This window comes from Ceratotherium simum, chromosome 7 (assembly GCF_057802395.1).
Source record: "Ceratotherium simum simum isolate JZ-2026a chromosome 7, ASM5780239v1, whole genome shotgun sequence".
Classification (NCBI taxonomy): domain Eukaryota; kingdom Metazoa; phylum Chordata; class Mammalia; order Perissodactyla; family Rhinocerotidae; genus Ceratotherium; species Ceratotherium simum.
In genome coordinates this window covers 79,981,877-80,007,226 of record NC_141906.1, presented here as the reverse complement: position 1 = coordinate 80,007,226, position 25,350 = coordinate 79,981,877, and the positions used below count along the sequence as shown (strand labels likewise).

The 25,350-nt window shown below is 48.2% G+C and overlaps 1 protein-coding gene across 1 annotated transcript in view; it reads right to left on the bottom strand.

The window, feature by feature from the left end:
* FLI1 (Fli-1 proto-oncogene, ETS transcription factor) overlaps positions 1-25,350 on the bottom strand; it is a 112,958-nt gene that overhangs the window by 35,510 nt on the left and 52,098 nt on the right. Inside the window, exons 2-4 of the mRNA XM_004438458.3 lie at positions 16,935-17,146; positions 7,717-7,871; positions 3,159-3,362 (exon numbers count right to left, since the gene is read on the bottom strand). Of these exons, the coding sequence (XP_004438515.1) occupies positions 3,159-3,362; positions 7,717-7,871; positions 16,935-17,146 (571 nt within the window). The remainder of the gene's footprint in view (positions 1-3,158; positions 3,363-7,716; positions 7,872-16,934; positions 17,147-25,350) is intronic.

The window sequence follows — 25,350 nt, the reverse complement described above, 5'->3', positions numbered from 1 at the left end:
TCTTGCCACAGTGGAAGTGTTTGAGCCCCACTCCCCTTCTCAACAGAAGGACAGATGACAAAGCACAAGGAATTAGCGTCCCTGCCCCTTGCCTCCATTCAGCTGCCCCAACCTCTTTCTCCAAAGCACTGGCCTCCCTGCCTCAGCACAAAACATCCGCTGGCAGTGAGTCTGGAAAAACAATAAAGTGTTTGAGGGCATGTTGGTCGGCACTAGGGAGTTCCCAGCAATCTGGAGAGCAGACAGTCACCGGGCACATGACCTCCTGCAGGCATCTTAGCGGGCCAACCACCACCCAGCGCCAGAGGGTCCCAGAGGCTGGACCCTGAAGGCAGACACCAATTAGAAAGAAGCAAGAATCAAAACTTTTTTCCATGATAGCAGCTCATTTTAAGTCGAGGTTTCTCGAAAGGCCTCTAGACCATTACAATACTACGCTGAGGCAAGTTTTTTTGAACTTGAACACAAGTATGTTACTTTTTGCTTTTGCAGGCAGACCTGTTTTTGTTTTTTTTTTTTTCTGAGGAAGATTTGCCCTGAGCTAACATCCATGCCAGTGTTTCTCTACTTTCTATATGGGTCACCACACAGCATGGCTTGATGAGTGGTGTAGGTCCGTGCCCAGGATCCAAACCTGCGAACCCAGGCTACCAAAGTGGAGTGCACTGAACTTAACCACTATGCCACAGGGCCAGCCCCTTAGTGTTTTTGTTTTTTTGGTGAGCTAGATTGGCCCTGAGCTAACATCTGTTGCCAATCTTCCTCTAGACATGGTTTTTATACCAATGCACAGAACATTTTATATTTAGCTGTTTCATTCAACATTATATCATATATGTGGTTTATTCTATCTCCTCTCAACTCTGGAAATTTTCTCCACTAATAAGCTCCTTTCTGGAAACTTCATACTTTTATTGCTTTGGGGCATCTTCCTTAATGTGTACGAATATTCTTAAAATGAGAGAAGGAAAGAAGAAGCAATCCACACTTTTTCTTGCCTTGCTATGTATACCCCCCAAATACCAAAGTCTCTGGCCTCCACTTCTTCACAACCTGCTCACACCTTTGCCCCTTATTATCTGCTCTTCACCAGCAGAAAGCCTCCTTAATGGTTAACAGTGACCACCTTATATAATTCCTGGACCTTTTGAGCAGGTGTTGGTCTGCGGCTTGGGTTCTTCTGTGAAGGAGCCCTAGTGGGGATCTGGGTTCTTTATGGACCCGCCAGAAAGCAGGGTCTGAGGATCACACAGCACGAATGGCTTTTTCCCACATCAAGTCAGAATGTGCTTGAACATTCCCCCAATAAGGGCATCTGCCATGGAGCCCAAAATTATTGGGCCCTTTAAGTGTTCCGAGCACGCTGTCCATGCTGCTGCCGTCCATCTCTTCTCCCCTAAAGGAAGAAAAGGGGCCAGTGATTCCTGGACCTCCTGCCATATGAGGCCAGGAGAAGCAGAACTGTCAGTGTTTTTGCTTTGCTGGTCTCTCTTTCTCATGCTTCCGTGTGCCCACTTCCACCCACGCCCTGCCTAGCTAGCATCGTTGCAGGACTCTTGTGCAAAGGTCCTTTTTAAAAACTTCTATAAACACTTAAAGCCTGAGAAATACAGATTGTTAGAAAATGCTAATTCTCCAAAGCTCAGAGAAACTGGGTGGAAAATTGCCCCTTTTTTTGAAATTGTTGTTTCTTGGGCTGACCTCATGTTGCAGCAAGACTCAGACATGAGGTCACTGCTCTGGTGTTAACATTCGCCGCCTCATCCACACGCTCCCACTGCTCACCAGACGCCCCGGAAAGGTGGCCGGAGAGCCCTGAGGCACGGTGGAAACCGCCGAAGGCATTTTGTAAATTTTTACAGCCGGTGTGTGTTGCCGCCACCCCACACAGTGCACTGTTGCAGAACGAGACAGAAGATTACAAGGATGCCAAGTTGAAGATCCACTGAACAACGGCGAGTGAGTGAGGAACCAACCAACCCCAAGCCCAGGAGACCAAGAAAAGTGGCCCGTAGGTGCTGTCCAAGGACCTCGGCTTTGAAGCGGCTTTAAAATCATCCAACTCCTTCCTTCTGAAGCTTAACTCCTGCAAGACTCCCAGTAGCCTTGGCCACTGACAGCAGACACCATATCCTGAGGCTCCAGTCTGCCTTTGGACAGGGCTGACTGTTGGAAAGCTCCCGCATGGAGTGAGCCCACATCTGTCTTCCTGTTGCTTCAATCCCCCATCCTAGTACCATCTTTCGGCCACAGAACAACCCTTCAGTACTTGGGGTCATTATATGCCACCTGGCCTGGATTTCTGGTGAAGAGTTGAAGCCAAAAGAGTTGAGTTATTAGTAGCCCTAAAAGAATTCTGTTCCCATCTCTTTGTATGTTTCCTATCAAATGAAATTCATATCAAAATGATGGGAGCTTGGTGCTACAGAACCCTCATACTGGATAATCCTTCGGACAACTGCCCACTTGCTTTCACAGACTCTCCCTTTCCAAAGCTCTTTTCCTTCTGATTGTACCAGGAGAACGCTTCTAATAGATCCTAACACACCTGTAGCATCTGCTATTCTCCCTGTTTGGCAAGGGACGGTGTGCTGGTAGCAGCCGGTAAAAGTGGGCTTAGAGGGTGCCAGAGTGATCCCAAGGATGAGAGGAAGTTAACGTGTGAATTTTCAAGACCTTAAATCCTAAATCTATGAATCTAGAGTTTCCCGTAGGAACTTAAAGTCATTGCTGGAAAATACCAACCAGGGCATCCACCTATTTATAATGAGAGGGCAAAGTAGTTTCTGGAAAGGGGTTCTCATGGGAAGACTGTGACTAGCCTCTGGCAGACTCCACTGGCCCCAGCTCCCTATTTGTTCTCTATTCCTTGTGTTACTTCCCTTGACACTACAGGACTGGGTCAGCCCCCTTGCAGCGTCTGTAGGAGCCGACGTGACCTTGACAACTTTACAGGCCCAAACCCTGCAGCTTCTGCAGCGTCGGCCCAACAGGAACCACGGCAGGGGGACCAACTTCCTTTCCCTGGATTGGCTCCATGGGGAATCAGTCTTCATTCGGAGCCAGAGCCCGCCTGGCAGAGTTTTCTCCCAGCCCTGGGGACTTGGGCTGCACCCTCTGGGGTTGTTTCGCTGCCTAGAAACAGACAGGGCACTTACTTTCCCTGAGGTAACTGAGGTGTGACAACAGCACTTCCGTGTTGTAGGCGGAGGTGGCTCGGAGGAAATCCTCCTTGTTCATTTTACACAGTTCCTTGCCATCCATGTTCTGGAAAAATGATGTGTCGATCTCCATCAAGCCATATTCCTTTATTGCCCACTCCAGCCACTGCCGCACATGCTCCTGCGTCCACAGCGTGGGGTCTGCCGAGAAAAGGACCTGTTAGCAAGGGCTGAGGTGCAGGGGCTCCCTCCGCTTCATGAAGGCTGGGCAGCCTCTCTCTCCCCACCTTCCTCCCTTCCTCCCTCTCCCTCTCTTCCTCCTCTTCCTCCCCCTTCTTTTCTCTTTCTCTCCCTCCCTCCCTCTCTCCCTCAGTGGGAAAGTGGGTTCCCTCCCAGATGGTCCTCCCAGAACTCCCATCTGGCTCTACCGCATCTGGTGCTGCCTGAAACACTTAGGACTCTGGGGAGGTTCTTAGATGCCTCACTATGCATCCCAACAGAACACTCTCTTGCAAGTTTTTGGAGGGCAATTGAAACCTTTGCCTGAGAAATGGTGGCATTAAAATGAAAATAAAAACAGTTCCACAGATCCAGGGACCAACGTCTCTGGAAAGGGAAACCATCTGTATTTAAAGAACATTAATGATTTCATGGAAGAAAACCAATCTTTCAGATGGCCACAGAAAAGAATACGTATGTATACACTTTCACTGCAATTACATCTGTGCAGTTTGAAAACCAGTGGTGTTAGTCTTTAACATATATCCAACCTGGGTTTTCTCCTTTTGGGGACAGGTATGTTGAAATTTCTACCAGATCTTCACCAAAATGTCTTCAGGATATTTAAATCCCCAAAGATGAGAAATGGTGTTGGAGAGAGAAAACGTTTTCACCCTGGAGTGAGCATAAATAGTTTAAGGCTGAGGCCATCTCCACTTAGTACCCTCACGACTACTTCTCAGCCAGGTATGTGTGTGTGAGGGGAGCGTGTGTCCTCTGAGCAGTGGTGATGAGTTCTAGCAGGTTCCACAGTAGGTAGAACCCTTATATCTTATCACTTATCACAGTCTGTAAGCCATATCTTTCCTGGGCAACCAATTATTAACAAATTCAATAAACACCTTAAATGTGCTCATCATAGAAGAAAACTACATGGCTCTTGGCCTCACGAAAGACCTATCTACGTGAAACATTTAGGTAAGAAAGCACGTAATTACTCAACAGATGTTGTGGTGGTAGTTGAAAGAATCATAGGTGGAGGGGGAACAGTGTGAATTTGGAGAGTCATGGAAGGCTTCCTGGAGGAGGGGAGGAGACTTGACATTGTACGTCAGCTGTTAGCCCCCAACTTCTACCTGGCCTGTTTTATTAGCCTGTGTATTTGGTGGGAATGTCTGTGCTACCTCTCAACCAACTCACCCTCACATTCTAAGAGTCTGTGAAGGCTCTTGGCAAATATGGGAACCAGGATTGAATGATTAGGAGTGGCCGTGGGGAAAGAAGCCAGGCTCTGCTGTCTCCCTCGTGCCCGGTAGCTGGGCTACCAGTGGTGAATTCCCCAGCTCTTTTACTCAGAGCTTCTGCTGACTGCCCTTGTTAGCCGCGGGTTCTCCATGTCTCCTTGGTTTTTATATGTGAGAAGCTGGGTGGCAAGGGCCAAGTCTGCTTTGCAAATTGCCCAGCACCAGCCCATGCACAGAGTGCTGCTGTATTTGTGCTGGAGGGGGACAGGCTAGCAAAAGCGGAGGGGTTAGAAGAGGAGAATTTGGAGTCCAGGTCACAGGCTGTTGCTGGATGTCATATCGACAACTCAGTACCTGGTAACCAGTAATAGCCCAGATTTGGGGTGCCTACTGTGTGGCAGCTGCTCCCTGTGTCCTATTTTTCACTTATCAAGAATATCTTGCAAAACGGCTTTTCTCTTTATTTTGCAGGTGGAAAGTGGAGTCTTGAAAGGTTGGGTCCCCAGCTCCACCTTAAGTCCCAGTCTGAGCTGGGGTTCCCATCACAGTCCTCCCAGGACTTCACTTAGCTGAGGTGGTAGGTCCCCCCGACCCACAGCCTCTCCTCTCACCTTCTCACGATCCTGCCTTAACTCACCCGTGAAATCACTGAGCTATCACCTCAAAAAACAGAGCTCCTCCTAGAGCTTCATGGTACAAGTCTGTCTGCGTCTCTCTCTCCCTCTCTCTCAGATAAATTTCTTGCTTTGTTTTACTCTTTCACTCTCCAGAAACGATTAGGCACGGACCATCGGTAAATGGAAATAATTTTGCACCATTTCAGAATGCTAAAGAAAAATGGTGGGGGTGGGGGCGGATTATGTAGCATATTATTTCTTCTGATCTCCTTTGCTTCTCCTAATTCCTCACTTTGAGACTCCAAGGCCTCAAATTCAATAGTGCACCATATATTTTATTTATTATATTATTTCCTCCCTTGCTTCAGGCTCTATCACAATATTATTTCTCTCCCTTTACAGCACAATGAATTATAAATCTTCCACTCTGGATCATGCTAAAGTCTTCCACAGGTATTTCCTGGATGATTTAGTCTTGGTTTCTTCCCATCTGAACTTGGAACTGGTGATTAACTAGGGCCCTCGTTTATACTTGTCTTAAAATGCCACTGTAAATTCAACCTGCTCTTGCACCAATGTTGTGTTGCCTTGATTTGTAGACCTGCCCAAATGAGACTTTCCCTCACGTCCAGAAGGCTTACCTGGAGGAAGCCAAAATGTCTGAGGAAAATGCTTCAAGATCTAGCCAGAGGTAAAATAATGAAGTAAATCCATAGCTAGTGAATTCACTACACAAAGTGCTTTAAAAACTCTTTGATATGAATTTATACTATTTTGATTATTACTGCTACAGTTACCTTGGCTCACTGAAGACTGACATTTTGATTTTCCTTTTGAAAGTGTTTCAAGACCAATTCAGAGTTGAAGTGTCAACCAAGCAGTCTGGCCATTTTTGACCCCTTTCTCTCCCAAAAGTGACTATGGAAATGAGATGGTGTCAACGTTTGGTTCAGAGACAATCTCTAATCCCCTAACTCTCCAATCCATAAGACTTCCTTCCCATGTTGGCCACTGGCACATTGATACCAACGAGCAAAGCCCTGGCAAGACCTGGTTTTGCTTTGAGGAGTGTAGAGAGCTTCCCGCCATGTGAGCTTTAGTACCGTTTCATTGTCTGCCTTCTTTTCATGAGAAGGCAGAAGACACGGTTTTCTCGGACTTGAAAAATGCACCTGAGCTAAACATTCCTAGCTGGTGTCCTGAGGGAGAGAGGAGATCAAACATTAAATTATAGGAGTAATGGAATGTAGATAAAGTAGTTTACACGGTGCCTGACACCTGCAAAGCACTCAGTAAATGGGAGCTATTCTTCCTCTTACTTTGTGAGGTCATATGCTTGTGGAAGAAGGGAAACTAAAAATGCTTTATGAACAGTTTCCAAGGGCACAGAAAAATTCCCATTAGCCCACCCCTCTCCTGTCTCACTCGTCCCCATATCTCCCACCCCCTGCCTCATTGAATTTGGCCCAAAACACATGGATGTAGCCATGGTCCTAGGAGATGGCGAGACACAGCTTCCCATGGAAAACAAACACAGAGGGCCTAGGAAGGGGAGGCCCGTGACAAAACCACGCCTTCCTGATCGACAAGCAAATTCCTTGGGATTACCTCAAAGAGGTGGCTAATCCTTTGCCCTCAGACACAACTGCATTTACGCTTTTCCAAATGGAAGGGGTTTTGCCTTTTTGGTAGAGTTATTTTGGTAGGAGTACTTTTAATCCCTGCCCTGTAATTCACTTTGCTTAAGATTTGGATGTTCCTACTCCTTCTACCTGGCACCAACTCTACACGTTGCACTTTTCAAACTCCCTTCCTGACCAGGTGGCTGAGCTTGCTGGGCCAACCGAGGCCGCGTCCAGCCAATGGACTGAAGGCTTGAACAATAATTTTATTTTCTGTAACCAACAGCACCCATACCTAGGAAAAACAGGTTATTTTTACATAATGACATAACTTGCTGCACACATGTTAAGGCGCTCCATTTGTTAAATATAGTTATTTCTATTTTGAAACTGAAAGAGCTGGCTGTCATTTTGGAAATGTGGAACCCTGCAGATGCCAGGAAGTACGTGCCTGATGGAATGACAGACCTCAGTAGCCACTTTTCTCCTTTAAGGCAAAGGTGGGCACGTCTGGGAGTTCCCAGGACTCCTTTGGGGTTCAGATGGCCTTGCCTCTGCTCTCTTTGCAGCCCTCATCCTATGGTACCAGGCACTGACGTAGAGTCTGCGATGTGACCTGTTTGAGGGTGGGGCTTCTGGAATCTACTTCAAGATTCTGGTGACATTGGGATACTGTCTTGGAGGGCAGCTAGAGAGAAAGGTGAGAAGTGCAGTTTTCCCAACTCAGCATTTCCATAGAGAAGAGGGTACCAGGGAAAGGTTTAGATGCCAACTGGGACAGGCCTGCCCTTCAACCACTAGCCCAGAAGAGTGAGGACATGGATGCCAGCCAGCAGCCTGGTTCCCAGAGTACCTGCGGGGACAATGACCCTCCTCTCGTTGGTGGTCATGTTGGGAGGAGGGGGGCCGTTCTTCTCATCCATGTAGCTGTTGTAGTTCATGGCGTTGGACTCGCCTCCACCAACTAGCTTGCTGCATTTGCTAACACTGCAGTCCACCGGAGACTCCCTAGAGCGAGAGGAGACAAAGCCCAGAGGAAGTCATCAGTGCCGCTACCATCTGCACAGCATGGGCAGCTCGCCCCCGTCGATCGCTCAGACAACCAGGGAGCCATTTCCGAGGCCCACTTGGTGTCATGATGATGACAAGGATGCTGCTGCTGCTGCCTTCTTTCTTTCTTCTATGCCGCCACCAGAGTTTTCTTCAAATCCCATCCCAAGCCTATAATTACAGTACTTAAAAACATTTGGCAGCTCCTTACTGCCCTCAGACTAGAGTCTGCAGCTCTCGGTATAGTATTGCAGCCTCCCCATCTGCCTGCAGCTGACATTTTTAGTCCTGTTGCCAGGCAACCTGCACTCCAGTGGTGCTGGCACTAGTCCTTGCCCCAGACACGCCTTGCCCACACTCCTATGGCACTTTGTTTCGGCCTTGGTTCCAGGACTGGTCACACCGTGTGATGGTGAGCTTGGCAGGTGCCCTTCCCCTTGCAGGATTGGGAGTTTCCTGAGGCAGTGCCATTGCTTTCCTTTTTTAACCTCAAGTGTCTTACATCGTGCCTTATACACAAGGTGAGCAATAAATGTTTGCTGAGTGAATTATTTCTATTGCATATATATAATTTTAATGCAATTCTCATACACTGTTCTATTTGAACTTCCCAATAAACTCCAAGATAGGTATGGCAAGGGTTAATATCTCCTTTTTATGGTTAAGGAAATCGAGAGGTGAGGTGACCAGCCCAGGGTCACACAGCTGGTAAAGGTGGAAGCAGGACTCAGGTCGCCGGCATTATGCTTCTTTATCTAAACACACATGCAGAAGAGCTGGTTGTTGTGTAAAGGAAGACTAGAATCCAAGAACTTCAACCTCATAGAGAGGTTGTGGCTCTTGTAGCATTTTGCAGCCCTGGCCACCAAGCTCACAGAGGAAGCATGTGGAAATGCACAAGGGACTGAGCAAATCACTCAACCTAGTCTTGAAATACTTAGCCCAGTTAGCACCTGGTATTTTGTAACATGGGAGCAGAGAGGCTGCTCATTGGCTTCGGCTCAAGCAACGAGCAGCCGTCTGGAAATCTGAGCTGACACCGCACTTGTGACCACCTTGGTCTCTGGAGCAGGCTGGCAGAACACTCCACATCCCCCCCAGTCCAGTGTCATGGACCCTCCGGGCGTGCCCAAGGAAGTGCCATCCTGCCCTGACGTAGCTTCTACTCAGCCACTCGGCAGCAGCAGGACCAAAGGAGATGACTAGAAGGCCAAGGAGAGGCTGCGGCTGCGGTTATACAGAGCAGGAAGCATCAGTTCTGGCAACCTGGGAGACAGCCAGTTCTCTCAAGAGCTCCAAACCAGGCCTTCAGACCAACGAGTTCAGATAAGGTTCAGATTACAGCCGTCCAACTCCGGGCTGCAGAACCTCTCCAGGCTTTCCAAAGACCTGGCTGCTGCCCTCCCTCACTCTGCTGTGGGCAGGAACGGCCCATCAAGAGGCCTTAAGGAGCAGAGTCATGCCAGAGAGGGTTCCGCCCATCCCTCAGTGGTGGCAGCAGCTCCACAGGCAGAGAGAGCGGTCACCAGGCAGAAGAAGGGAGTAACAGCCCAGGAGGGTAGGGACTCGGGTGGGGTGGGGGAGGACTGAGCACATTCAATAAAGAAAATTAAATGAATTTGTTTCTTAATCTGAAAGGAAAAAAATATTGAAGATCACTTATCATAGCTAGGAGATAAATGCTCCACTGAGATATTAGAAGTCAGACGGTAATTTTTTCCTGATGTCTTACAGAGGAGAACATGGACTGAAAATGAAAATAAGATGTATAACTTACACATGTTAGAATTTAAGGTTTTACTATTCGCCTACTGTTTTTCCAGGCAGAGAACCAAGAACCAGCCGTCAGAGCCCCAGATTGTTGAAGGTTTAATGTCCCCACGGCAGTCTGAGGGGAGCAGTAGCACATCAGGGCTTTTCACCAGAGCTGGGCCCTTTGGCTTCTTCTGTTCAAGGACTTGGCCCAAGATGAAGCAGTCCCACAAAGACCCAGGCCTGTGTCTAAGCAGAGCTTTGGCCCAGCTTGCCCGGCCCCCAACCCTCCCCAAGGCTAACCGCAAATGGGCGCATGCGCACATGTACAAATACGCTACACGTGCACGTACACACACACATGCAGGCGTGCACACACGCGCACACTTCAACACACGCTCATGCTCACCACCACGGTCTGGCAGCCTTTCCCAGGGTACTTGTCCATTTTGAAACAACCCAAATGCAGCAGAAGTTTGGAGGATTAAGTCGGCCTTCAACCAGGAGAGCAACATTTTCATTGGCTGTGAACTCCACGGCAGAGCGTGGGATTGCCAGAGCACACACTTTCCCTGGCGGAGCCCAGAGTGCAAGGCCCGTGGGCAGGGGCGAGAAAAATTTCAGTGAGGAGCACAACGTCCAGGGGCGGGCATAACGGAAGAGGAGATGCTCCTCTTCGGGCTGTGCACCCCTTTGGGAACATTGGGGAGATGAGTTTTGAAAAATTCTTTTCCACATCAGCTGGGCCTCTGGGGATTTCCGAGCCCAAAACTGACCCCTTGCCACGCAAAGGTAAGAAGTCAGAACCTCAGAAATCACTGAAATGAGGTGACCCTTTATGTGATAGGCACCTGTGGCAGGGCCAGTCCCTGATGGCAGGAGTAGAGAAAAATAAATTTGAAAAGAGGAAACATTTGGTGAAAGCTGGTATATCAGCCAGTAAGAAGAGGAGCCATGAGCACCACGGTGAGATAGGAACCTGCTGGGGACATGGGTGCTGAGGTCGCAGGAGTGGCCTGCTCCTGGAGGAGGACGTCAGAACCACGGGTGCTCTTGCTGGGGTGACCACTGGGGTCTACGGTGGTTGGAACCTGCTTGTTTCCTAGCCCACAGAAGCTCTCATTTTTCTGTTTCCTCCCCTCTCCTTCCTTCAACCTCTGTGGACACACCTGCTCCCCAGCTGGGCAAGGTGATGTGCCTGGCAGCCCACCCTTGGGCGCATCTCTGGAACAAGGCCCTGTCTCCTCCACTAGGATCCGCAAAGGGGTGCCCTCTGGGAGAAGTCCTGGCGCCCACCCTGGACCGTGCACTTGCCCAGGCCGGCCCTCCTCCGACTGCTCCAGAAGAGAAGGAAGGAAGGCTGTACCTTGACCGCTGGCCCGCCACACTCCCCTCCATTCTCGAGCTCAGGCACTGTGCCTCCGCAGACAGCACACACCTCCCATGCGGCCATTGGGCTCGACAGCTACTGCTAAGGGCGAGTACAGGTGAAGCACAGCATAAAGGCTGCTCTTTAATGAGGCAGCTGGCGCCTGTGAAGAGGCCCCATGAAAACAAGAGGGAGAGGGAGGGGGAGCACACATGGGGGGGAAGAGGTTTTGCCATTCAGCTTGCCCACACTGCTGCTCATTTGTATTGAGCCCTGCACTTACAGCTAGCATGGGGTTGGGGCCCACAGGCAGCTGACAGCACTGGGACAGGTGACAAGAGGGCTTGGGCTTGCCGCAATAGAGCAGGGGGGAGGTGGTGCTCTATCTCAGGGCAACAGAAAGCCATGGTGGGGAGGCCACAGCAAAGGTGATGTGGACCCTGTGGACTTGTCCTTTATTTGCACCACTGGACATAAGTTCCCTACTCCTCTGCTTCTATTTTTGTGTGTTCAGTGAACACTGCTTTGAAAATACTGCTAGTGATTTCCAAAAGTGCCTTGCAAATGATTAAGCAATTTAAAACAAGGTGAGAAATTTTAGGTGTTTGGATGAAAGGAGATTTCAAAGACCTCCAAAAGATTACCCCTTTAGACTATACAGACATCTTCTCTACCTTCCTATTCAATTCAGAGCAACTTAACTCAGTACATCAGCCAGATCCACAAATCTGCAGCCCAGGCTTACTGTCAATGGATACCCAATATTCACACAGCTACCGTGAAGTCTCAAGGGCTACTCAAGCCACACAGTTGGCATTAGGACCTATCACGTGTGTCTTCCATGTAATGTGTACGTTGTACAAAAATTTAGCAATCTGTATTGTCTTTAGGATTTCCGTGGGATCCATATACAGATGTGTGCATATGACTTTTTTGTTTTTGAAAAGGAGATGCAATAAGTTAAAAGCAAATTTCAAGAAAAGAAAATACCCATAATAAAGCCATAACCCTAACCCACTAGCTATTTTTATCTCCATACATAGTAGATGCTCATAGCTCCTCCAGAATCGCGAGTACAGCTTCCCACCTGGGTTATGTGTGACATGCTTCATACCACAAGGTTCAGAAACTTAGGAAGCACCTTAGGAAGGTGCTGTGCAGTCAGAGAGGCAGAAGTTATGAGGTCTGTGAGGCTGACCTTCCTGTATGTGAATGTGAAGTCCCAGGTGTCTAATAAGGGCATCCGGGGCCTTCTGGCCAGTCTAGGGAGTGTCAGGGAATACTGACACTGAACTCAGGTCCAGGCGTATAAGGCAAGCAAGACCTTGCACTTCCCCTCCATAAATTGATATTCTTCCCTCGTGGGATGTATTCCCCAATCCCTGTGGTTGAGACAGGATGGAGCTGAGAGTTATTTGCAGACCACAGCTTGGATCAAGTTGCTGAAGTCCACATCCAACACAGAACCTGTGGACCATGTTGTTTCAGGAACAACTCACCCTAACAGATTCAGCCACAACAGAAAGATGTGGAGAAAGAGAGCAAACCACTCACGACACGGGCAAGCTAGACTTTCTCTGAGCTCCTCAGACCTCAGTCTCTCCACTCAACCCTGTGCCCCAGGTCCAAGTGCCTTGCTGCCGGGATAAAAAGCAAGATGGGCATTGTGGCTTCAGGCACATGAAATACCTCTTCCAGCGACACAAATATCTATGGGGTCTCCAATAAGCATGAAGAAGTAACTCAGAAACCCAAATTATCAAAGAATGTGGAAAGAATTTACTGTGAATTACAGGACGATCCAAAACATTGTAGCGCAGAGCTGTCCAATCGAAGTAGAACGTGAGCCACATGTACAATTTTTAATTTTCTAGTAGCTACATTTTTAAAACAGAAAAACCAGGTGAAATGAATTTTAATAATATATTAAAATATGTTAATATATTAACTCAATATAGCCAAAAGATTATTTCAACATAATCAATATAAAAATAATTAATGAGATAGTTTACTTTTTTCCCCCATACTAAGTCTTTTAAATCCAGTGTGTATTTTACATTTAGAGCACATGTCAAGTTTGGATTAGCTACATTTCAAGTGCTCAAAAGCGACATGTGGCCAGTGGCTACTGCATTGGACAGTCCATGAGCCAAGAGATCCTAAATCGTATACTCTGCTTTGGTTTTCTCATCTGAAGTTTGGAACTATCTTTTGCATTATGCTAAATCATCCCTCTGAATGCCGTCAAATCATAGATAAGAAATAAAATGCCATCCTCAGTCATTCTTAGGGGATACGAGAAGCACAGTGTTGAGGATGAGAGATTTAAATAGTCTGGCACGTATTTCATCATGTCATTTCTTTTTGCATGATCACATAATAGGACCTGACATGGTTCCATGCTAAGCAAAGACATTTTTCTGAAAATCCTTGCTCCCTGCTGCCCATCAGTTCAGCTTACACGTGAGCACTTAGAGAATATTTATGAGGTGCTGGCGATGGTGGTGCCTAACCTGAGCGGATCTGAGAGTCCACTGTATCTTCTTTGTTTCCCCAGGGTGGAGGTGAGAATACATCAGTCTTTCTAAACCTACTTTGTCGCCTGCTGATGGTCTGGGTCAAGACAGGCAAATCAAAAGCAGGGGCTGCTTTGTGCAAGCAGAGCCAGGTAACTATCTCGTCTGCTCACCGGGTGTTCACACAGTTCTCCTTCAGCTGGCTTCTGGTGTGACCGGAGCCAGGGATGGGCTGGCAAGTAGGTTCTGAAAATTTATTTCCTTGGGGGACCTTCTTTGCCCATGATTAGTATCTTGGAGTGCTTGAGGCTTCCCTGGTAGCAGGGGAGGGAGCAGTCAGCTCACAAAGGCAGCCTTGCTGAGCACAAACACAGGCTCCGTCCAAGGCTCTGTCAGCAGACCTCGGTCTCTGTCCTGGCTTATACACTGATGACCTACAGGACTTTGAATGAGCATCTTCACCTTTGAGTTCGGTGAGCCACACATTCATTCACCGACTCCTTTAACAACAATTTATTGAGCACCTCTGATGTGCCAGGCGCTGCTCAGTAAACAAAACATTCAGTTCAGTCCACATTCAGTGAGGGACGTGATGAGAGCCAGGAAGAGCTAAGAGGAAGAAATCAAGGCTGGATAAAGACTGATGGGGTGCTGTTTTAGATTGGTGGTCAGGGAAGGCCTCTGAGAAGGTGACATTTGGGCAGAGATCTGAAACAAATGAGGGACAGAGTCATATGACTAGATAGAGTAGGAATATTCCAGAAAGAAGGAACACAAGGGAAGAGACTCCAAGGCAGGGGTGTGCTTGGGGTCCAAGAGCAGCTAGAGTCTTGTGTGCCTGCTGTGGAGGGAAGGAGTAAGATGGGGGGAAAAGAAGGTGTCAGAGGGATGGGGAGCCATGCTTAGGGCTTTGGAATTTGTCACAAGCCATTAAAAGTTGTGGAGCAAGAGAGTCAAATATTTTGAAAGGATGACTCTAGCTGCTGTCTGAAGAACAGACTTCAGGTCAAGCCAGTTTGGGAGGCATTGCTGGATAGCCCTCCTTGCTGATGGGGGTGGGTGTTGGCTGAAATGAGATGATAAATACAGAAGCACAGCATACAAGCAGAGAGGGAGGGGGCAGAAAGGTGGCCCACAGGGGCAGGAATCAGAGAGCCTGGGCTCTGGTGCCAGCTTTGCCTCCTCTAAATCCTTAGACAAGTCACTTACCCTGTCAAAGCCCAATTTGCCTTTATACATCAAAATGCAATTACAATATCTACCTCGTAGAGCAGTAGTGGGGAGCAAATGATAAGATAATATGGAAGAATATTTGACAACCTATGTCCTACCTACACTGTGAGGCACTCCTCATCCTTATTATTTATGTGGAGAGAAACTCATTTGAGGGGCTCCTGGCTCAGAACCTCTAAGCCTTCCTGAAATCCTAGATTCTGGGAAGGTGGCTGGGAGCCCAGGCACTGGTTTTGGTTAGCGGGACTGAAATGTGGTAGGGCCGGGTGTTCCCACAGGCAGGTCTGAGACCGGGGCCTGTCTGGAGGAGGTCTCCTCCCAGCAGCACGCTCACTCCCCTCTCTCTTCTCTCTCTAGACTTGTTTCCTTAGTGACCTCATCCATTTTCACAGTTAAAACTCTTTAGAGATGATGCCCAAACCTAAATTCCAGCCCTACGATATTATCTGGGCTTCGGTTTCCAAAGCCTGGTAGACATTTTTATCTGGATGTTCGACTGATTGCTCACAAAGAATCTCAGGGAACATTGACATCTCTTCTCAAAGCATTTCCTCTCCCCAGCTCCTCATGGCTGCAAATGCACCATCCTTCTTGGAAACATTTGCGCTTCAGTCATCTTTGATGCTTTCCTCTCACACACCCTCCCCCGCCACACTTGAATGTTTATTCACCTAAGCCCTGTCAATTATCCTTTGATATGGCCCTCATGGATCTACCCCTTTTTATTTCCATAATCATTACCATCTTTCTAGTTCAGAACTTTATAATTTCTTATCTGGGATATTTCATTAACTTCCTAACTTATCTTTCTGACTCTCCCCTCCCTGCCCTCTGTATACAATGATTGTCGGCTCTCTCTAGTCTTAAATCACAGCTCTGATGATGTTAAATGTCATGCCTATGCTTAAAGTTGGTGGCTGCATGTGGAATAAATTCCATATTTTCTTAGCCTGCCATTCAGGGCCCACTCTCGCTTTTCATTTCTATCTCCCTGTACTGTAGGCCCACTGTATTACTTGGTATCTCATAAATGAGACTAACGTTTTCTCTCTCTCAAACCTTTGCTCATGAGGATTGAGTCCTCGGCACTGTCCTGGGTCCTTCCCCACAGCAACAGAGTTAACCCTCCTGACGGGCCTGTGGAGAAATCATACTGCAGCCCTAGTGAGGAGAGCAGGACCCTGGGGCTCAGAGGGACAGATAACTTGCCCTCGGCAGAGCCAGGACCGAAACCTGGGCCCCCTGCGCCAGGCCTGCTCCTCTTGCCTCCGTGATTATTATTTTTTTGTGTGTGTGTGAGGAAGATCAGCCTTGAGCCAACATCGGATGCCGATCCTCCTCTTTTTGCTGAGGAAGATTGCCTGTAGGCTAACATCTGTGCCCATCTTCCTCTACTTTATATAGGATGCCGCCACAGCGTGGCTTGACAAGTGGTGCGTAGATCTGTGCCTGGGATCTGAACCTGCGAACCCTGGGCCACCAAAGCAGAGGGCGCGCAATTAACCACTATGCTGTCCTCTACCTCCGTGACTTTTCTCTCCTTGACTCTCCTCCCTCCATTTCTACAAACAAAGCTTACCTGTCCTGGACACCACCAACTTCAAACACACTTTCCAGTGCGATGTGTCCTCCCTCAAGCGAGCCCTTAGAGGTGTTCACCTCCGTTGTCACTTCTGGACTTTTGCTATAAGAATGGTTCAGTCATCTTGCTCTGGTGAGACCCACCAGAGAGGTCAAGTACTTCAACAGGGCAGGGAAGGCGTCTCATCACCAAGTTATCCCCAAGAGAGGGGCTGTACCTGGGCCTGACATAAAATAGGTGTTCCGTAAGTACCTGCCTAGTGTCACGGGCCTAACTCTAACCTGGCCTCTGAGAGCTGCATGGGGGCCCAGAGCCAGTGGGCTTCCTGGCCCTGCTCTGCCCCCAGCCCTCGGTGTTGTAGTCCTCTCTCGCCTCGACTCTCTAGGAACTGACTCAGGCTCCCTGGCCCAGCACCAGAGCCCGGTCTGCTGCAGACACCCTAAGTCCAGCCACTTAGGTCAGATCTGCCAGACTCGTCACTGGGGAGCAAGCGTGCCACGCCTCCCCTAGCCCCACACCTGGCAGCCAGCTGTGCCTAGCCTCAGAGCAGCGCGGGCATGCGGGCTTACCTGGATCCATTCATGTGGTCATACTCCCGCTTGACGTTGACCCTCACCGGCTGATTAATCCACTCCTGCTGCGGTGGGAGGGGGTTGATTTTGTGGGGCTGGCCATAGTCAGGGCTCCCTGAGGCGGTCATGTCGGCCTTGGGGAGATGGGCCGCTGCTCCGTACGCGGAGTCGAAGAGGGACTGGTCGTCGCTCACCACTGACAGAGCCTCCTGCAGGGCCAGAGGAGACAGAAAGCCTAGTGTCACTCTTCTTCACCCAGCCAAGGGGCACTCTCCCTCTGAGCTGGCGGGGTGGCCCAGGGCCGTCCCAGGCAGCTGATTGACTCACACTCGTACCTTTATGCCAACTTGAGGGGTTCTTTGCAGGTTACCCTGGGTGAGGAGGGAGTGGAGTGGGGATGGGGGACCCAGAGGAGTGTGTTCATTTGTTAGGTCTGTAGGCTGGGACCCCCAGAAAGGAGGGTGGGGCGGAAGGCCAAGAAGAGCGTGTACACAGCGTGCACGCGTAGCGCTGTGGTGGTGCTTGAACGTTGGGCTCTTTCAAGCATGAGCAGAATTGCCTCTCACAAGCTGTGGGGAGCAGTCAGGCCTGAGGGGGATCTGAGAGTGAGCTTTTATTTTATAGGTGAGGCCAGTGAGAACCACCTAGAGAGGGTGAGTATCTAGCTCAAGGTCACACAAGGGAAGGGTGGGGCCCAGGGCTGTGGCCCTGTCTAATTTCAGTTTCTTTATCTGTAAACAGGAATAAGAATAGCTCTTTCAGTGTTGATGGGTGGATTAAATGAGAAGATTAGGGACAGATGTCTAGCTTGTAAGACATGCCTAGCAGTTTGCTTTGGGTTTGTCCAGGAGGTGCTGGTGAGTCTTACACAGCTGCTCTTTGGTTGGGAGGCTGCCTGCCCTGCCCCCCCACCCCCCATAGAGTGCTCATGCTTTCTTGCCTGACTCCTTGAGATGACAGTTTCCACTCTTAAATTTGATTATTCAGGCTGCCCAAGAATGAGGGTGGAATCTTGGCTATGTGGTAGGGGGAGTCAGAGGAAGACCCTCTGAAAGAGGTTGTTCTGTCTTCCCACTCATACGTCCCATCACCTGACACAGCTTTGGCTTGTGGCGATCACAGACTGAGAGAGGAAGCCTTGCACTTTCCAGAGATCGTCTACCAACCAAAGCATGATAATAAGATTCTCCCACTATTCCAAGTCACATCAATCACAAGGACCCCAGGTCACGGACTGGAGTGTGATGTTCACTATATCACGTAATTACACCAAATTAACTCGACCACTTTTCAGAAAAGAAGGTAGTAATCTAGAATTGATTTATAATCTATATAACCTATAATTATACAATCTATAATTGTGAAGAGAAGATGAAAAATATGTGGAAAATGCTTAGAACAGTCTCTGGCACATAGTGACACCCAATAAATGTTAGCTCTGACGATTATTAGTGTTCAAGTAAAGATTCTCTTAGGCCACCTGTTATGGGCTGAATTGTTCCCTTAAAGTTCTTATGTTGAAGCCCTAACCCCAGAACCTCAGAATCCGACTGTATTTGGAGACAGGGCCTTTAAAGAGGTGATTAAGTTGAAATGAGGCCCTTAGGGTGGGCCCTAATCCCGTATGACTGATGTCCTTATAAGAGGAAGATATTTGGACACACAGAGAGACAGCAGGGATGTGCATGCACAGAGGGACAACCACGTGGAGAGGCAGCAAGTGGGCAGCCATCTGTAGGCCAAGGAGAGGGGCCTCAGGACCTGCTGGCTCCCTGATCTTAGACTTCCAGCCTCCAGAACTGTGAGAAAAGAAATTTCTGTGCTTAAGCCACCCAGACTGTGGTATTTTGTTTTGGCCCTAATACACTAGCTTTACTTAAGCCCTCTCTATACCTGTAAAGCTATAATCTTCTCCACCAGCTAACTGTCGCCCTTTCTACCAGGGCCATTCTCAACCCCAGCAGGACAGCCATACTTCAAAGAAAAAGGCTCTTCTGAGACTGTTTCCAGCTAGGATCAGGGAAGAATTACTGGAACATTCTCCAGGAAGTCTGCTCCTGCACCAGAAGGCTTTTGGATAGTACAGATATGGCCAGAGATGTCAGTTTCAAAGCTGAACTGCCTGCACAATATTGAAAGGCTCACATCCCCCAACCAAGTGGGTGTCCTTTGATTCAGACCTAAAATCTGTTGGATCCTTCTTCATTTGTCACCTGATGCCCTTGTGTCATGCTCAGAGGAAAGCTGTGCTTCTTGGAACCATTTGTCTTTTGGTTATTATATCCATTCTCCATTTCAGTTAGGACCCTGGCTCCATATCACGGACTAGATTCGAACTGTCATCCAGGCACACAGTATTATGGCTCCAAGTCGAAAAGTATAACATTGTATCCTCCAGGGGGCTGAGCCTGAGTCCATGAAATTCCTGGTGTTCTACACAAGGAGCAGAGATGCATTACCACTTAGGACCCATAAATGCCCTTTTGGTGATAAAGATAAAGAACATGCATCAGTTCTGCTGCAAGAAGAGACTACATTTAAGGAATCGGGTATCGTTTTCTGCTGTGTACCGCAGCTTACCTGATAGGTTGATCATGCACAAATTTCGGAGATTCCAATTAAAAAATTTCTTCCATTCCCCTTCCTCTAGGTTAGGGGGGAAGATGATGGAATAACTGAGGCAAGGAGGCCTGGGGGGCAGGACAGGGGTTAGCAATGTTCTGGTGAAGGGCTCAAGATCTCTACCATCATTATCCCCAAAGAGGGTAGGCCAGGAAGCAAGAGAAGGCAGGATTGTCAAGTCCAAGGGGCCAAGCAGATGGCAAAGCCAAGGTTCAAAGCAGAGAGGTTACAGCAGAGACAGACAAGACCCAGCTGGGGGTTCTGGAGGCAGACCGTGGAGAGACTTCTTAAGGAAATGAGAAAAAATAATTTAAAGTACAAAGTGTGGGTGGAGTAAAGGGTATAAAACTTGTTTGAACTCATTTTGGAATAGAAGTTTCCTTTAGAATATAGCCCACAGTCAAAGGGAACTTCAGTCAAGACGCAACATCACAAGAGGAGAGAACCTGATTTGCTCCAGAAGACCTCTAGCTCCTCCTGGTGATCCGGTCTGTCCAGGGGGCCCGGCACGTGCCTTCCCACTGTGTTTTTCTCTCAGATGGTCCTCTATGGCTGCACACTTCCACACTCTTCCCTCACTCAATCCACCTTGCATAGTCCCCGGTCAGGTCAGGTCGAGCTCCTTTGAAAGTTGTAAACACTACTGTCATCCTGCCACAACCTCTGCTCAAATCCCTCCGTGAGCTCACTCGAGAGCAACCACAGCAAATCTAGTCTCATGTGCTTGTTTTCCAAGAACTCAGCTTTGCCCCAGCTGTTCATCCTTATGTTTCCTGACTTCCCGTACTGTACCTCCTGTCCAGTGCTGACTGTCGCACTGCTCCTCTGAACGAGCCCTACTCACGTCCACTCTGTGTCGCAGAGTTTGTAGTCCTTGTGCTGGGAGGACCCTTCCTATACTCTTTCACCTGGATGCACGTCCACCTTCCCATTTTGTAAGGTAAATGAGACTCTCGTTATTCCATGAAACCTTCCCTGATAATGTCCTCTGACTTATTGGAGTTTCTTAAGCCTGGTGAGAATACTGCTTAGGTACACACACACACACACACACACACTTTTCTGTTTGCAATCACTGATAGGCAAAGGCAAAGGGATTTTTTTTTTTTCCCCATAACAGTATGGAGAAAAGAATTGGTGGTTGGGGGAGGCTGGGAAGAGAGAGAAGATAAAAGAGAAGGATTTCCTGTCTGGCCTGCTGGACTGAATTAGAAAACCTAATATGGGCAGGGGGAGGGAGACGAGGGCCACTAAGTAGGAATAATAGATTTGGGGAGACTAGGCCCAAAACAAGCTGATTTGGGGACCTGGTGAAAAATTAGAGTTGGGGAGAATGGGCTCACTGCGTCTGCAAGGAAATAGCACCCCTTTTGCCACTCAAGGCTGAGAGCTTTGGGAGCATCCCAAGACCACACCTTTGGCAAGTACACAGCATCTTTATGATGGGCAGTGGCAGTGGGACCCTTCTCCAGACTGCTCTGGGGACAGCAGGCACAATGAGGGGAGAAAGCCCTAGGGCAGGAAAAGGCAGGCGTGGAGCATGTCTCTGGGGACTGCGGCTGACAGACCTGTGTGAGAGCATCATGTCACCAGTGGGGACTCTCAGAAGTCACCGGAGGGTGACTTGATGTGGGTGTAGGCACCGAGAAGCTGCGTTTACCAGGAGAGCACCTGTTGAGCTGGCAGACATTTGAATTACATAGCTTGTTACACATGTGTACTGCTGCTGTTTTATGTATGTCTTATAAAGCTGTTTACTATTACTTAAACTCCTCAAACTTTTTAAAGTTTAAACATAAAACTCTTACTTGTACTTAAAGCTCGATACAGGAATGAGTACACTGTTGGTGTTCAAGAACTTTTCACTGTGAATTGTTAAGTATTTCACTTTGGGATGATAGACTGGATATAGAAAGAACATCAGCATAACAATTCACAAACTATTCTCGGAGTGACTAAATTCCTTCAGTTTTTAACGACTTCACTTCTCCTATTGACTTTGGACACTACACTGATCCTTTCATTCGGGGAAGATAAGTTATTCTTTTCAAGATTTGTTGAGTCCAGGTTGCCTTAGTGCATGCTACATAAAGATTGACATCACAGTAGGAAATACAGAAGGCGTGGCCACCCTAGTCCTGTGTGGTGTTCAGGTCTAGGGTTACTCCTCGCCCCAGTAACTTTCACTGTGAAAGGAAGCCCTGAATTGGCTTAGTGACTGGATTCCGAGAAGCTCTCTTCCTCTGCTCTGCTGAATGCTGGAAAGGCTAGGCCTGTAATTCAGGATGCTCTGGGCCCTCAGCCGCTAAGTCCTAGACCCAGAGGGAAGCACAAGGTCCCGGCATATTAATACTCCACTTGACCTGTTTACCAGAGAGCTCTGGCAAGGGCAACTCCTTGGAGTAGCAGTTTGAGGTCTGAGCTAAGCGGATGGCCACACTTGCTTGTAGAAATGCTGACCAAACTGTGTCAGCCTTCCTTCCCATGATCCCCTGCTGCTCCAGGGAGCCAGCCGAGGGACACGGCCAGTGGGGCACTTGTGTGGGTATGGGACTCTCCTTCTTGCCCAATTTGAGTAAGGTGCCTTTAACATATCATTTATCATACATCCTGTGTTCTCATTATAGAAAATAGATCAAAGTAGCAGACAATTATCAAAGCACTTATTAAGTGCAAAACACTGTATACCCGAGTAATCTAATTTAATCCTCTCAGCAATTCTATGAGAGATGTACTATTGTCACCCCTATTTATTCAGATGAGAAAATGGATATTCAGAACAGTGAAATAACTTGCTCAGGTCACTCAGCAAATGAGTGTGATCTGGGATTCAAATCCAGGTCTGCTACCTGGGTGCTTCACCACCACCATTCACCTCCCAATTAGACTGTAAGCCCTGTGAGGGTAACGTGGGGTTTATGGTAACTTAGAGCACCACCTTTGGAGTCGGAGAGATCTGAGTTGCAATTCAAGCTCCACCAGTTGCTCTTTAGTGCATCTTCTAGTGCAATTTATCTATACTCTGTGAACTTTGTGTCCTCATCTGAAGAATGGGGATAACAACGGTACCTAACCTGGTTAGATAATATAAGTGAGGTACCTAAATCAAGTGCCTAAAGTTCCTCGGACATTGTAAATACTCAAATTAAAAAAAAATTTTTTTTAAAGAGAAGCCCAGTGCTGAGAGATGGCATGGGAACCTTTGACTTGGAGATGGGGGCAGGGGGCAGATAAAGCCAGAAAGATACTTCCTTTTCCCCTGTGTCGGTTACTTAAAAGTAACCAAGGTTGCCTAAGGTTCAAAATTAGCAGGCTGGGAGATGATAGTTAGATTTTGGAATGTGAATTCCATGGGCTTCTGGAGAACAAAGCCTACTTCACTAATCTGTGTTTCCACTCTTTTCAAACCATGACATTGTTCCATTGCAGCCTCAGTCCTCTCCATCTTTCTGGCTTCTGAATTCAGGCCTCTAGGTGGCATAGATAAGGCTCTGTTAAATAATCATGCAAATGAGAGGAGGAGAGATAATCAAAATAGTAGGTGGCTAGCACCTACCCATATTGTTGTTCATACTTCATGTACGCAGTCAGTATCAGAAGAATGCCATGTGTATGTCTGTGAATTCACTAATAAAAAATACTTCACTTATTTTGGAATTTGTCATATATATTTTTTCTTCTTTTTTAATACTAGCAGATGTATCTTCCAACATTTGTTTTCTTTAGATTAAGTCAAATGTTATTTTCCATGTGCACGTCAGTTGAGTGATAGGGGGATGTGGTCAGAGCATTGCCACATGATGGCCTGGCTGATGTTAATGATGAGCAAAGAATTGCATCTCCAAACAGCTTAGTTGAAGCAGAGATGGAAAAGCCTCCAGAGGAGCAAGAAAAGACTGAAGAGGGGGCCCTGAGGATGTCCTCATTCAATTCAGGAATACATGAAAGACATTTCTGCCATCGTCCCATATACGGGAAGGATACACACATGATCCACATTATGAGCTAAATGGAGTTAGAGGAGGAGAAGTCCCAGACACGCCCGCGGAGCAGAGACCCTTTGCCTTGGCTCCTCCTTAAAATTAGGCTGAGTTTTTGTCTAGCAAAGGGAATGACCTAAGACGTGGGGCCTAGGAAGCACTGCTTCCACATTGTTTCTGTCCCCTTCCTTTCCCCCTGTCCTGCCCTGAATCTTTTAAGCACAGGTTTCTGTGGCTGATGAGCTTTGCTGGAGGTGAGAGAAAGGGAGGCCAAAGCAACCAGACCAAGTGCCCAGCTGCTGCCCCTGCTCAGTGGGTCCACTTGACTCCCAGACCAGGCCTCTGGAAAGCTAATCTCTGGGTCACTGCAGGGAGCGCACTAGCCTTGGCTTTTTATTACATTCTTTGCATAATGACATGAGTCCCTTCTCTTGCCAGACAGAGAGCATACAAAATGCAGACAAGACTCTAGGGAGCAAAGTCCTCTATCTTCTCTGTTTCTGGAAACCAGCAGGCTCTGCAGCAGCAGGAGCACTGGGGGCAGGGAGGGGGTCTCACCACAGTCACATCTGCAATATCAAGAGAGGGTGGCTGCTGTTGGTTAGTTCAAGCCTTTTGCTTCTCCCTCTTCTCTGATTACCAGCCATGTGCCCAATTCTTGCTCATTATTTCCGTCCCACCGAGGGCAGGTAGAAAAAGGGAAAAGAAGGTAAGTTTTTTGAAAAGTTGGATAAGGCAGAAGGTGGAAAACATCCATCGGTCACCAAATAGCAGCTGAAACCCCTCAGCACAGAGCACAGTGCGGCGCCGCCTGGGCTCGCGTCTGGCAGGTTGTCTTTGCCCTAAGTGGCCGTAGCAACATTTCCAGTCTTTGCCACTCCCCATCAAGAGGCAGGCTCTGTTTCCTTCCCCCTTGAACCCAGATGGGACTATATGACTGCCTTAGCAAAGGGAAGGCGGCAGAAGTGACCTTGCGTGACTTCCAAGGCTAGGTGACAAAAGGCATTACGACTTCCACCTGCTTCTTGTTCTCTCTCGGGCCTCTAGTCCTTGGAAACCAGTCACTATTCTGTGAGGAAGCCCAAACTGGCCCAAGCAGAGAAACTCTGTGGAGAGGCCCATGCAGAGAGGAACTGAGGCCACCAGCCACCAGCCAGCATCGACCTCCAGACTTGGGAGAGACGAACCTTCAGATGAAGGTTGACAGAACTCATGAGCATAGAAGTTCTTTTATGCCACTAGATTTTGGGGTAATTTCTTCAGTAGCCTTAGTGGAATATCTTCTGTAGCCACGGGAACATCTCCTATCACTTCAATCAGCAACAAGAGAACCATATTCAAAGGAGGTAAAGGATGATTGAGTGTCCTTCTCACTATGGTCGCCGGCACTGGTTGGCAGGAATCGGCACCACGACTGCCTCGGTGGGGAAGCTGAGGCACAAAGCACGACCTCCCCCGTTCCTATGGTGAGGGAGGGTCGGTCTGAGCATCAAGGCCTAGCTCCTCTGACTGCCACAGTGGAATGGCCCCCAGACAGACAACAGCGAGGAAACAAAGAAACGAACGAAACCAAATGAGGACCACTTTTTACAATTAGAACAAATGGAACAAGTATTAGGGGCCGGCCTGGTGGTGCAAGTGGTTAAGTGCGCGCGCTCTGCTTTGGTGGCCTGGGGTTTGCAGGTTTGGATCCCGGGTGCGCACCGACACACCGCTTGTCCAGCCATGCTGTGGCAGTGTCCCATATAAAGCAGAGGAAGATGGGCACGGATGTTAGCTCGGGGCCGATCTTCCTTAGCAAAAAAAGAGGA